Genomic DNA, 13,062 nt, shown 5'->3' on the forward strand with positions numbered 1-13,062 from the left:
GAGATTCTGGCTGCAAGAGAGGAGACGATAGTTCCAGCATGTTTTAATTTATTGGGCAAAGAAAGTTATCTAACAAATGCTAAGAACAATTAGATATTCACTGAAATATATAACCTATATTTATTAATTGTGGTTCTTACAAAAAATATATCTTATAAAATATAAAAGCTAAAATGTCTCTTAAAGCTCTGCCCCTTTAATTAGTGCATACTAAATAATTTAACTTTAGCCTACTACTTTTACAACCACATTATTTACCAGCAACATAAAGTGAAACAGAGGCAGAGGTGTCCTGCCACAGTCAGTCAGCCTCCTCCTCCTCCCCCTCCTCTTCCTCCTGCTGCTGCACAGGTCGCTCTGGAGCTAGTCTCGCTCGCCAGACCCTCCTCCAGAGAAGAGGGAGACACTGGAGCTAATTAATGCTAAACGCGCTAATCGCTAATTGGCCGCGATCGCGATCATCACACACACGCGGTCCCATACAGCACCTATACAACGCTGCTGGAGCATCTTCTAGCTCCGACTCTTTCACTCGCCATGCTCAAAAAGTCGCGTTAGTTAGTCTGTATTAAAAGTGAAGCTTCAGGTGTGTATTGCTGGACAGAAGAGCAGCGCTGCCACCACTCGTTGTCATCCAGATAAGGTGCATGCGCCTTAAAGAGACAGGTGCATTGGCTCGGCTCGCCTCGCCGCGCCGGACCCCCCCCCCCCCCCCCTCAATTTTCTTTTTATTGCGGATTTACACGAATCACACAAATGACCAATTTGGGATCCAAAACGGCGAATTTCGCCGAAAGGTGACAAGTTTGCACCCCTGTTTCTCTGTTGAACACAGGTCGGGCAGGGCCCACGGAAATGCGGATGCCCTATCCAGAAGAGAGGACTGCTTGTTTGTTGACGCTCCTAGCCCTGGCCTGGAGCTGGTGGGGGGGGTATGTGGCAAGCCAGGAGAAGCCACAGGCCCAACCCGACCGGGGAGAAGCCCCAGGCTCCGGTTAGGGGAGGTAGCAGGGGGTGTGTTCTACCCAGTGGAGGTGGTGCAGCCACTGGGAAGCTGGCACTGGACACACCTGCAGCCCATCAGGTAATCAGGGGAGAAGATTTACTCCCTGCTCTCCCACTCAATCTGGCTGCTCTTCGACCAGGAGGAACGACAGGCAACAGACGTCAGACAGCCAGGAGCCAGAGACGTGGGACTGTTAGAGTAGCCCTTGGACCCCGTGGCAAGTAACTCCTGCCTCACCTCTCTCCCTCTCTCTGCCCTATCCAGGAGCCTGTTATGTTGGAGACCCAGGACTGAAACCTGAGGACAAACGCCCCAGCCGGGAAGAAACCTTAGTTTACCTTTAAACCTGTGCCCTTCTCCCTCCCTCTAACTTGTCTATTAAAGACTTTTTGATTTTGCCTCATCTGTCTTGGAGCCTATTTTATGTGAATCTTGTTGCATTCTCCCCTGGGTTGCCACAGCGTATGTAGGCTACAGGGGGCACAGATGGAAACAAGCACTACAGATGTAAAGAAACATTCCTACGTATCTCTGTTGCATTTACAGTTCGTATTATGCTCTGTTCATTACTGTCCCGTCTAAATAACCAGGACATTTGCATTTACATTTAGGCTATGCAGTGTCGTTTTTAATTACATTTTACACGGGTGTGCCGTGAGATTTTATGCACTTTTGAAAGGTGCCGTGACTGATACAAGTTTGAGAAACGCTGGTTTAGGTCTGCTTTAACTTTATTTATACATCTCTCTGCCTGTTGTTTACAAATTCTCCATGCAAATGGAGAAAAAAAAAGAAGAAAAAAACCTCCCCTCAGCTGTTAAGGAACTCTGTATGTATCGACGGACAACAGCATGAACCACGTGGTCAGGTGGAGTTTATTTCTGATTAGCATATGATAAAGAGAAGAATAGCAGAGACGCTGATTTCTGAGATGTTCTTTGTTTCTTCTCTTTTAACAGGTGTCTCAAAGCCAAAAGTCTCTGAGGACAAGCTGAAGGAGTCTGAGGATGACTCAAAGCTGAAGGTCTCAGAGGATGACTCAAAGCTGAAGGTCTCTGAAGATGACTTGAAGCTGAAGAGGTTTGATGAAGACAGCTTGGAGCTTGAGGACAACACAAAGCTGAAGGTGAGAGAAAAACATTGTATCCTGATTTTCCAGACAGATTTAAGGGCTCAACAGAGGGGAAAAAAATATTCAGAGATTATCTCCTGTGCTGGTAACAACAATGAGATCTTCAGTGTAGAAACAAACTCATAGTTTAGATCTTGGTTTCAGCACTAGATGAATGAGTTGCATAATAATAACAATCTATTCTATCCATGTTCTCCCACTTTTCCGGGGCCTGGTCTCAGTACCAGCAGGTTAAGTAGAGGGTTCCAGATGTAATGATCTGTCTGTTGATATCCTACTACATCCCACCTTCACCCATGCACAAGATCCTAAGATACCTCAACTCCTTCACTTGGGGCAGCAACTCACCTCCAAACCAGAGAGAGAAGCAGAGTTTTCTGGCCGAGAACCAAAGCTTCAGATTTGGAGGTCCTGATACTCATCCCTGTTTTCCTCCTCTCGGCTAAAGGTCGTTGCACACTGAGTCTGATTTTTTATTTTCTGTTCCAAACTTCGGAGAGGGAGACAAAAGTCATCGCGCAGTGATGCACTTTGTGGTCTTCTCACTTGAGAAAAATAAAATATTGTGTCCGTCTGATCCTGAGAGGACGTCAATAGCAGGGGACCTGCTTGTAAATGAGCAGCAGAATTATCATGATCACTTCAACAGTTTATTTTAGGATGTCAGTTCCAGTTTGATAGATATTGATTATTAGCTCACATATTAAACAGAAAACAACCAATTTCCATGATCCTGAACAGCGGCTGGCTCGCACACATACACACACACACACACACACACACACATTCAGTGGGGATCCTTTCTCTCCCTCTCTCTTCAGCCTCGAAGCGCTGATGTGATTGGTCAGCCAGGCTGCGAAAAACACAAAATCTAACCTGTTCCGAAAACTTAAATGACAGACGAAAGTTTCAGACTCGGTAAGTAAATATGATTGACACAGCGCCGTAACGTAACCGCGCGGGGCCCGTTCGCCGCGGATGACGGCGAGGCAATGGCCGCGATGACGGGGGGGGGGGGCAGGCGGCGGCGGCGAGGCGATGGCCGCGATGAGGGGGGGGGGGGCAACACAGCAGAACAGTCCTGCCTAGGAGCTATCCATGGTTAGCCAACTTAACCAAAAGTCTCTTGAAATATCAAACAAAGAGGAGAACTATGGGCTGTGGAAGCTTGAATGGCCAAAATACAGAAGTTATCATGACGTGAACCATGTTGTGGTGTAAAAAAAAAAAAAAAAAAAAAAAGGACCGTTGATTCGGTGGAAACTCGGTTTAACGGGCGGGGGTGGGGCCCCCACGGCATGCGGGGCCCCCCCGCCTCGCGGGGGCTGCGGGGGTATACTTTACGGCCCAGGATTGACACAATATGAGGTTGAATTTATTTTTTGTGTTTTATGTGCAAAGGCCTTTATGCCGCAAATTTGTTGACACATGACACATCTCACTCTTTGGTGGTACATGGACTGAATGGCTTGTAGCAACAAGCGTGTTACGTCCTGGAGGACCCCCCACAGAGTGTCCGGGGCACATGGTTGTAAGCCCTTTCCAAGTCCTCAACACACTTGTAGACTAGCTGGTCAAACTCCCATGCCCCCCGGGGTGGCGTTTAGCTCACTGGGTAGAGCTGCCGCCCCATGTTGAGGCTCGGTCCTCAGTGCAGGCGGCCCCGGTTCGAATCCTGCGTCGGACGGCCTTTTCCTGCGTGTCATTCCCCCACTCTCTGCCTCCCTGTTTCCTGTCTCTCTCGACTGCACTATCAATTAAAGGCAATAAAAGCCCAAAAAATATACTTAAAAAAAAAAAAACTCCCATGCCCCCGTCAGAGCTCCTGCAAAGGTGAAGAACAAGTCCACTGATCCACATCCAGGACAAAATCCATATTGCTCCCTCTGGGTTGACAATCGGTCAGAACCTCTCTTCCAGCTGCTTGGCATGGAATTTTCCAGGGGAGCACACAAAACTGGTGGTTTGCCACTTTACAGGTATTGTACCCAATTGAAAAGATGTGTAGGCAAAGACAGCCCAACAATATCCAGAGCCTCAAGCATCTCAGAGTGCATCTCCTCCGCTCCAGGTGCCTTGCTACTGAGGTGCTTCTTGACTACCTTTGCAACCAAATATGTTTTTTAAATTTTGCAACAGCATCCACTGTGGTGGCCACAGCTTTCTTGACCAGATGGTATCCATCTGCTGCTTCTAAAGACCTTTGTTCAGCCAGGCCCTAAAGTCCTCATACTTCAGCTTGGTAGCTTCCCTCCTGCTGAGATCCTCCAGTGGGTTCTCATGTTGCTGCCTCAACAGGTACTGATGACCTTGAGGTTACAGCTCCCAATGGCTGCTTCTGCAATGGAAGCTCTGTCCCTAACCGTGAGGGGATGAAGGTCATAAAGAAAATAAATAAATACATAAATAACGTATAGCTGCTCACACAAGAAATTCAGCTCAGATTGTATGCCAACAAGAAATTACATGCACCAAGTGTTTCACATGAAAAAGGTCTAAAATTAACAGAAAAACATGTAAAAACTCACTTCAAACTAACTGTGATGATAACCTTAAGGATGAACTGATCATATTATGGTCACGGTTATTCCACAAAACATTTGTCATTTCTCTGCTGCTTCTCAGATGCAGTCTGTACATTAATACGTTAAATCAAATCCCTGTGTCACACTGTCAGTTCCTCCAGACTTTGTCCACTGTGCCTCAGGTCACTCAGGACTGTGGAACAAATCCATTGTCTTCACTCAACACAATATATTTATTATAGCTTACATTTATTATAGCTTACATTGTTTATGTCTGAATTGCAGCAGTCAAGCTTCAAACCTGAACTGGAAACTGAATCTACACAAGTCTCATACAGGTAAACATGCAATAAACTTACTCAACACAGTTTTTACCAAAGTACCTTCCTCTTCCTTCACAGCTTCTGCTGAGCCACAGCAGATGTGTCTCTGCAGTGTTGGTCTCATGGTCGACTGTCTGAGGGAACATCAGCTGGATCAGCTCTCAGTCAGCTGAGTCAGGAGGAACACAATGTTTTAGCTAATGTTGGACCTTTTTCATCTCAGGGTCTGAGGTGGTCACTCTGCCTTCTGTGTCCTACAGGTTCAGGTGTCCTGGTCCAGGCCAGTTCCAGTGTTCTTCAACTGGACTGGTGTTTGTTGTGGCTCAGGAGGCGGAGCTGCTCTACAGGACTGTCCAATGGGATGAGAGCCTCCTCCACTCAGTTGGCCAGATGGCTGCAGGACCGCTGTTCAATATCCAGTGTCCTGAGGATGCCGTCCATCAACTCCACCTCCCACATTGTGAAACAAAGGATGGTGAGCAAGTGATTGTGTTTGTTAGTTGTGACCATCTAATTGACGTGTACATTTATTAAATGAATATAATGTAAAATCAGGGCACTGTCCTTCACCAGCCTCCTGATTAATTTCCTGATGTTGACAACAGTGACTGAAATGATCACTGCTGTTGTAACGAGGTTGTTGTCTCTGTGTTTCCACAGCTCTGCTCTGTGACGGTCTGCTGTCTGTCGCCCACATCACTGATGATGGAATGAGCTTCATCGAGCCACTGGAGATCACAGACACTCATGTGATCATCTCAGTCCCTCATCTTTCTGCCTTTGGTCTGGTTAAGAGGTGGTGGAACAACTTGAAATCAGTTCGCAGTCAAATTCTGCTGTTCCACCAACCAAACCTCATGGCACAGGAGCAATACCTCAATGTGCATCTGCTGCCTCGTAACGTCCCACTGGATGAGGTAAGGCTACTGACCCAAGTGTTAGAGATTCACTTTGCTTCAATTTCCAAACTCTTCACTAACAGAACTGATGACACGAACTTTGTTTCATGGACACTGTGTCTCGCTGTCACCTTGCCATTGCCAACATTCACATGAACTCAAGGATGAAGGTCAAAGATCAGTGTGATCTCAGAAAGGACTCTCAGCCCAGTAGAACTAGTCTGTCTGTTCCGGCTCAGGCCCGACTCTAATGAAATGATCTGATTGTTCTCCAGGTGACGGCAAAGCACAACAACTGTAAGTTCATCACGATGCCTTCTGAAAGCACACTCGTCAAAAATAAAACGTACACAGTTCACTGTCCGCATGCCGATGTAGTCCAACCTAAGGTGAGTGTTTCAGACTAAAGCTGACATGATTCCTCAAACTGCTGTCACTCACCTGGAGACACTGACACACATGCTGCTGGTTTTCAGAAAAAAGACTTTGACCTGGACTATGGACCAAATTACCACCCGACGTTTCAGATCATCCTGCCTTCAAGCACTAAGAAAACCAACATAGAGGTCCGCGATGAAACCAAGACAGCTGTGTGGGAGTGTCGAGTTCCTCTGCCAGGTAAAGTCTTCTTCTATCTGACGTAGATTGGACTGATGAGTGGTGTCTCTGTTCTTATTGGGCCACAGATCATTTTCTGTCTACTTTTATTCTGTGATCCATTCTTGTCAACCAGTGAGAGTCAAACTAGTGGGAAACCATTCAGAGTAGGACCAAAGACAGTCTTTAAGGAGCTGAAAGGACCTTCAATAAAATAAGGACTATAAATGTTTGTGCTCAGTCCTTCATCAGGTCCTGAATCAGTCGTTCCTGTTGATGTGTCTGTAACTTGTGAGTCTGTCACATGTCGTCGTCCCAGTGTCAGAGCTCGTCACCTTAAAATCATTAGAGCTGAAAATGCTCAGAAGTGATGTTGGATGGACTTTACAGTTGTGTTCGGCCTGGTGTGATCACTGGTGGCTTCTGGGTTACTGCTGTAAGGACTTTCTACAGAGCCCTGAACTGAGACAAGCAAACTGGACGACACAGATTGTTTTTCATGAGTTGTTCCATCCGTACTGTATACACTTGTAATTGAATTTGCTTCTACATCTTCCAGGTGCTGTTCCAGAACCAGCTCCAAGTGTCTCAGCTCCTTCTTCAAGTGTCTCAGCTCTGACTCCAAGTGTCTCAGCAGCAAAGAGGCTGAAGTCTGCTCGGACTGAGTTCATTGAGAGAGTGACTGAACCGGTTCTTTATAGGCTGCTGGATAAACTCCTGGACTGTGAGGTGGTAACTGACGGTGAAATGGAGTCTGTTGCTGCGATAGCAAACAGGGCAGAGAAAGCTCGAAAGGTGATCGACACTGTACGAAAAAAAGGAGAAGCAGCTTGTTCTGATCTGATCAGAGTTCTGTGTGAGGTGGATCACTGCCTGTCAACACAGCTGAAGCTGAGCTAGAAACAGTCTGTCAGCTGTTTGTTTCTGATACCAGAGGAAGCAAAAATGTATTTTAACTATGAGAAGGAATAATAGAAAATGTGAGAATTATAAAATGATAAGGCACATGCAGAGTGGAGGAGGATGTGTGCTGGAGCACCTGCCCCTTTGCCCCTTGATGTCCAATGTGCCTTTTAGTCAGTGCCCTTTTTTCCGTGTGTGTGTGTGTGTGTGTGTGTGTGTGTGTGTGTGTGTGTGTGTGTGTGTGTGTGTGTGTGCGTGCGTGTGTGTGTGTGTGTGTGTGTAAGCCTGCCTGTGGCCCTTCAAGAATAACATTTAACAAATAAAATAGTAATTTTGTTAAATGCTACCTTCAGTCACATGATCCACATAGACGTGCCCTGATGTGACCTTGCAGCTGCGAGAGTCAATCAGTTAGTGAAATATTGAACTTACAGTTTTCATTGTCAGCGTTTGGAGGGGGCACTTTATTCTTTTGTTTTGCTGCTGTCAGAAACTTTAAAGATGATCCTGAGGAGAGATAAGAGATGTTTTAAATGTTCTTCTCAGGCATGGCCTTCATTATTCATTGATTTCATACCACCCAAAGCTTGTTAACTTTTACACTTTCATGTTATTATGATACTGACTACTCATATTAATACTGTAAAATATTAAATTAGCTTATTTACTTCACCCTGCTAGCTAGCAAGTTATTAAAGTGTTGCTACTTGCTGTCAAGGAGGCCGACAATTAACGTTAAGTTAAACTTGCATTTTTTTCTTTTACTTCACAACCGTGAGTGCCAGAGCACCAGTCTCTCAGTCAGACTGACTCGAGTGCAGTTCGACTCACTAGCTAACCAAGCAAAAACCTGAAGTAATAAACTTAACATTAACGTTTGTTAGTCTAACGCAGTCACTGGTCCGACGCTAACGTTAGCTGCCATTCAAATGTCTCCCCGTTTGTAAGACTAACAACATTTGTTCAATAACAGCAGTTATTTACTGTTCTCGTTATACTTAATCACTCCACTTACCACTGTCTCGCTTTCTTTTTACTTCAGCCTCTTTTTTTCTTCTCTTCTCGCTCCCAGACGGATAGCTCCTCTTCTTTTTCCTTCGGCTTCATTTGAAACTCCCAGGATGATAACTCAGGTGCATCATACAGGTTAATTTTCTTTTCTCTCTCTACTTTTTATTCTTCTTTGCTCTTACTTTTGACTTCATGTTTAATGTTTATAATTTTTTTCTCATTTAAAAAAATTGGTTTTATGCTGTTCTTTTTAAATGTTTTGTCTTTATGTAAAGCACATTGAGTTGCCTTGGTATGAAATGCGCTATATAAATAAATGTAAATAATTGCCTAATGTTAGATGGGATCATGGGAGTGATGCTTGATTTATGGACGAAACTCCTCCCTCACTGTATAAAAACCACAAAACACCTGACTAACAGGTTTTCAGGCATCTTGTTGCTTCTTCATCATGCATCGAGACCTTTTTTTTTAAACAAAGGAAGGATTTGTTTTGTTTTGTTTTGTTTCTTCTGTAATTTAATGTAAAGTTTGTATCGAGTGTCCAGGGACCAAAGGGTCACAAATCTCAACAGGAAGTCACTGGATTTATTAAGAAAACTATATTTTGTTGTGACCAACGATTTAAGCTTCCCTTGCCAAAGGAAAACACAAACATTTAAAGGTTGAATAATTATGTAGAATTACCAGAACAACAATAGAAAAAGAATTCCAGCAGTCGATTGCCAGACTGTTGCTAGGAAAAACGGGCCGTTGCTAGGGACTCCGCTCTGATCAGAGGACAGCAGAGGAGGAGAACAATGCAGGATATTTACCTTATGTTTCATTTTTACCGTCATTACTAGCATAATAAATGACTTGTAGCTTGTTACAGGAGAGTGGAGGCTCTCTGCCTTCACACCGCTGCTGAAAACCAAACCTGCGCTCAGAGCCTCCGCTGTCACTGCTCTCGTCAAGTTGGAAAAAAAGAAAAGAAAAAGCAGCTTGGGCACCGGGAGTCCGTGACAGTAAACGTGTTTATGACAGATAAGACTACACAAATACACCCATCCTAACATGTACATTATTAAAAAGGCTTGGTTGGAAACAAACGCATACGACCGGGAGGAGGCAGGAAAACAGCGGAGAACTGAGCCACCTGTCGGCTACGGGCAGGTACGAATGTAAACAGAACGTTGACAGAAAGTCATTGTCGAGCCCGTCAAAAAAATTAAAAAATATGAATTCTGACTAAAAAATTTTTTTTTATGGAAAAGCAATACTTTCATTCTGAACCCCTCAAAACGCCCCGTGGATGTATTTTTTTTTTTTTTAAATATAGCTTTTAATGAAGATTCTACATATTCAACCTTTAATGTACAAAAAGGAAACAAAAACTCACCTAGATGAAGATTTCTGCCTGTTTATAGTAGTGTCAGCAGGTGGCGCTGTGGTCACAGCTCAGTCTCTGCCCATCTGAATCCGAAGACATTTCCAACATCCACAGATTCCTCACAGTGAATGGGATCAGCGACCTGGGGTAAAATATTATCAGAAGAGAAAGTTTATCTCTAAATAATCAAACAGCCATGTTTGTTTTTACAGAGATAAATGCCTGTGAATGAACAGCAGCTTAATGTCAGTTTGTTTCAGGTAAATGTTGATTGAATGATCAGTGAAAAGGCTGAACAACAACGTGCTCTTCATATTGGATTCTCTTATTTCTCTTCGGCTGATTTTCTGTCTGCTTCAGTAACACATATTATTCTCATGGATCTTTGACTGTTTATATTGGTTGTCTGTAATGAGTTTCTCAGCTGTACCTGTTCATTGTACGACCATGGGATTCAGTTATTTGTAAATAAAACACAGTATATGTCCTCTAGCGGTTTATGCGTTGTGTATAGTCGACTCTGAGTACATTGAGCTCGTGCCTGACGACTAGTAAAAAGCCATCATCAGTGGAGGTCCGATATTGTGATTCACCATGGCAACAGGGGAGAAAACAGGAAGCAGACATGTTCTGAAAAAAAAGTAACAATCACTGAGTCGCCTTTTCATTTTGAATTTAACATCACTTTCTTTTAATATTGAGGAAGTGGTTGGATGTTTTGTTTTATTTTATGGTACCGGTATTTTATTTTATTTTATTTTATTTAAATGCAGTCAGCTGAAAATGAAATATAAAAACAGTCTTGTGATGGCTCCTCACTTTAGTTTTATTCATATTCAAGGTAAAAGTTAATTCAGTGGATATTTCAACGTGTATATTAGCACCAACATGCTGATTAACACACATCAGTCTCACTTACTTACACTATAATATATCTACAGATTGAACTAGAAGTCATTTAATCTTATCTTAAATGCGGCAGCAAATTAGAAACATGAAATTGCTTTGGTGGGCAAAATATAATAGGCTATGAAATACAGGTATGGTTACTTGTATTGAAATATAAGGAGTGTATGAAAACAAATTTCTTGGTGTCATAATCGATGATAAACTTTGTTGGAAGTCACATATAAATAATGTGATAACTAAAATGTCAAAAATAATTGCAATATTTTATTTAAAAAAAAAGAAATATCCTTAACCAGAAGTCATTATATACACTTTATTGTTCTCTGTTACTTCCATATATGACCTACTGCGTCGAGATATGGGCTAACGCATATAAAACCAACACTCAACCTATTTTTAAATTACAAAAGAAAGCTATGAGAATTATAAAGCGATCAAAATTTACATAGCCAACAAATGCTTTTTTTTATTCAGTTAAACACCCTTAAATTTTATGATTTAGTGAAATTTAAAATGGCACAAATCGTAAAGTGCATAATAATATGCTTTGTTATAGTACTCAGAGGCTGTTTGAAATCAGAGAGAGTTGGTATGAACCAAGGGGGCAGTTGTCGGTCAGAGAAGTGAAGCTCACTTCCGCGTTCAAAAAGCTGCAATCCCCTCGGCTGTCGCTGCGGGCTGGCTCCAGAAGGGAGCAACTCCAATTGAGCCCCATGTTAAAATAGCCGATTTTACAGCTTTAAAAAACATATTTACAGCCTGGTACATTGCATTTTTTTGGTCTCAACCGATAGTTTCTACCCCCGCACACACTCTGAGGGGGGTGAATTTTTTTTAAACTCTACCGTTTTACTGTTGTTAGGTTTAAAGTTCTGGCCATTTAGGGCGCAGAACTGTTGAGTGACAGGTCCGGCGACCGCTGCTACGAGGCCAGTGGGCGGGCTCTCGGCCGGCCAACGGCCGCACCGCTCCAAATATGGCAAGTAGAATCCAACATGGCGCGGCTCAAACCCCCGTAGTAGCGGCACAAAACAGACTCCCCCAAACCAATGGGTGACGTCACGGACGCTACGTCCATTCTTTTTACAGTCTATGGTATGAACTGAGGGGATTAGGTGTTTTTAAAAAACCTCAAATAAGAACTAATATTAAAGAGCGATGTGTTTCTGTTAGAGGTGTTAACGTGTGGAATAACTGTGATGATGAATTAAGAATGTGTAGTTCGATTTCCTCTTTCAAAAATATGTTTAAAACCAAAGTACTAAAATAATATATAAATTTGTTGTGAAAGCTAAATGCTTGTTTGATCTATAACTCAGACGATGTAGTCTAAAAGTTGCCTTGTTGAATTTGTTTTTGGTTCGATTGTTTTTTTTATTTTGTTTTTTCTCTCTCTTTATCTCTTTTCTCATTCATTTTGGTAAAAAGGGTAGGCATAATAAGCATGAGCTTCAGCCTACACCTTTTCGATTAGCACTCCTCATTGTATTTTGTATTTGTGTGTTTTAAGTGAATTCCATCTGTTGAGAAGGGGTGGGGTGGGGGGGTGGGGGGGGGCGTAATATGCTAATCGAATAAACTGAACTGAACTGAACTTATATCTGTCTGAAATAAAGAAAACCAAGTGAAATGTGAGTTAGCCTATTTCTCTTTTTTCTGGCTGCTGGAAGGTGATTGATTAACCTGCAAAGTGAAAGATTAAAAAAAAAAATGTGAAGAGGATCTGAGAGCATGTCAGCGATGATGTAGCCTGATATTGAAGCGGCACCGTTGGGCTCAGGAAACGAGAGCTCGTCTAAATGAATCTACATTTTGCTCCTGTTGAAGTAAAACTATGTGAATTATTTCTGCTTCAACATGATGGGACTGAGAAGGAAAGGACAGAGTTTCCATCATCTCAGGGTTAACTTACTCTGAGTTTTCACATAACCTGCTTTCTGGAGAAAACCCCTCAGGACAGTCACTATGATGCAACTTTATTAGTATCTGGTTATGAAGAAAGTAAAAATATCTCTCCACCAGACCTCACAGTCACAGCTCAGGATAAAACACACTGGAGCAAAACAAAAGTGCCTGTTAAACAGCTACGCCGCTAGGATTAGCCACAACAAGCTAACACTGAGCTAACAAAGCTACCGAACAGCCACATTAACAGTTTACTCCTCGTGTTTCTCACTCAGCTTCATCACAGAACATCAGCAGTTGTTGTCTGGAGCAGAGCTTCACGTGTATGAGAAATAAACTGCACTTTACCCATCAAATATAAAGTTATATGAAAGGACCAGTCAACCTACCACGAGTCCTCCGACAGCAGACTGTTGCCTAGAAACGGGGGCCTCCCCGTGAAGTCTGCAGGGGCTCGTCAGTGTAGCATTTCAAAATAAG

The 13,062-nt window shown here is 43.1% G+C and overlaps 1 protein-coding gene and 1 long non-coding RNA gene across 4 annotated transcripts in view; one reads left to right on the forward strand and one right to left on the reverse strand.

The window, feature by feature from the left end:
- The window catches only part of LOC146980736 (uncharacterized), a 63,780-nt gene extending 50,718 nt beyond the window's left edge, over positions 1-13,062 (reverse strand). For 2 of the 3 annotated variants that reach the window (XR_015036535.1, XR_015036537.1), the window contains exons 1-2: positions 12,972-13,062; positions 9,778-9,910 (exon numbers count right to left, since the gene is read on the reverse strand). This is a non-coding gene — a long non-coding RNA (uncharacterized LOC146980736). Of the gene's footprint in view, positions 1-8,400; positions 8,514-9,777; positions 9,911-12,971 lie in introns of all 3 variants that reach the window. The other variant, XR_015036536.1, reaches the window with a different exon arrangement.
- On the forward strand, positions 1,527-7,615 carry LOC146980739 (caspase recruitment domain-containing protein 8-like). The gene is made up of 7 exons (XM_085785735.1): positions 1,527-2,132; positions 4,949-5,001; positions 5,247-5,461; positions 5,647-5,903; positions 6,161-6,274; positions 6,362-6,503; positions 7,042-7,615. Exons 1-7 carry the CDS (start codon positions 1,899-1,901, stop codon positions 7,380-7,382), a joined length of 1,356 nt encoding a protein of 451 aa, XP_085641861.1. The 5' UTR covers positions 1,527-1,898; the 3' UTR covers positions 7,383-7,615.

This window comes from Trachurus japonicus, chromosome 9 (assembly GCF_045865225.1).
Source record: "Trachurus japonicus isolate A0001 chromosome 9, Traja_1.0".
Classification (NCBI taxonomy): Eukaryota; Metazoa; Chordata; class Actinopteri; order Carangiformes; family Carangidae; genus Trachurus; species Trachurus japonicus.

Coding starts and splice junctions, on each gene's coding strand:
- LOC146980739 (XM_085785735.1), top strand. CDS start 1,899: ATGATAAAGAGAAGAATAGCAGAGACGCTGATTTCTGAGATGTTCTTT. Junction 5,002..5,246: donor TCTACACAAGTCTCATACAG/GTAAACATGCAA, acceptor TGTGTCCTACAG/GTTCAGGTGTCCTGGTCCAG. Junction 6,504..7,041: donor GTGTCGAGTTCCTCTGCCAG/GTAAAGTCTTCT, acceptor TACATCTTCCAG/GTGCTGTTCCAGAACCAGCT.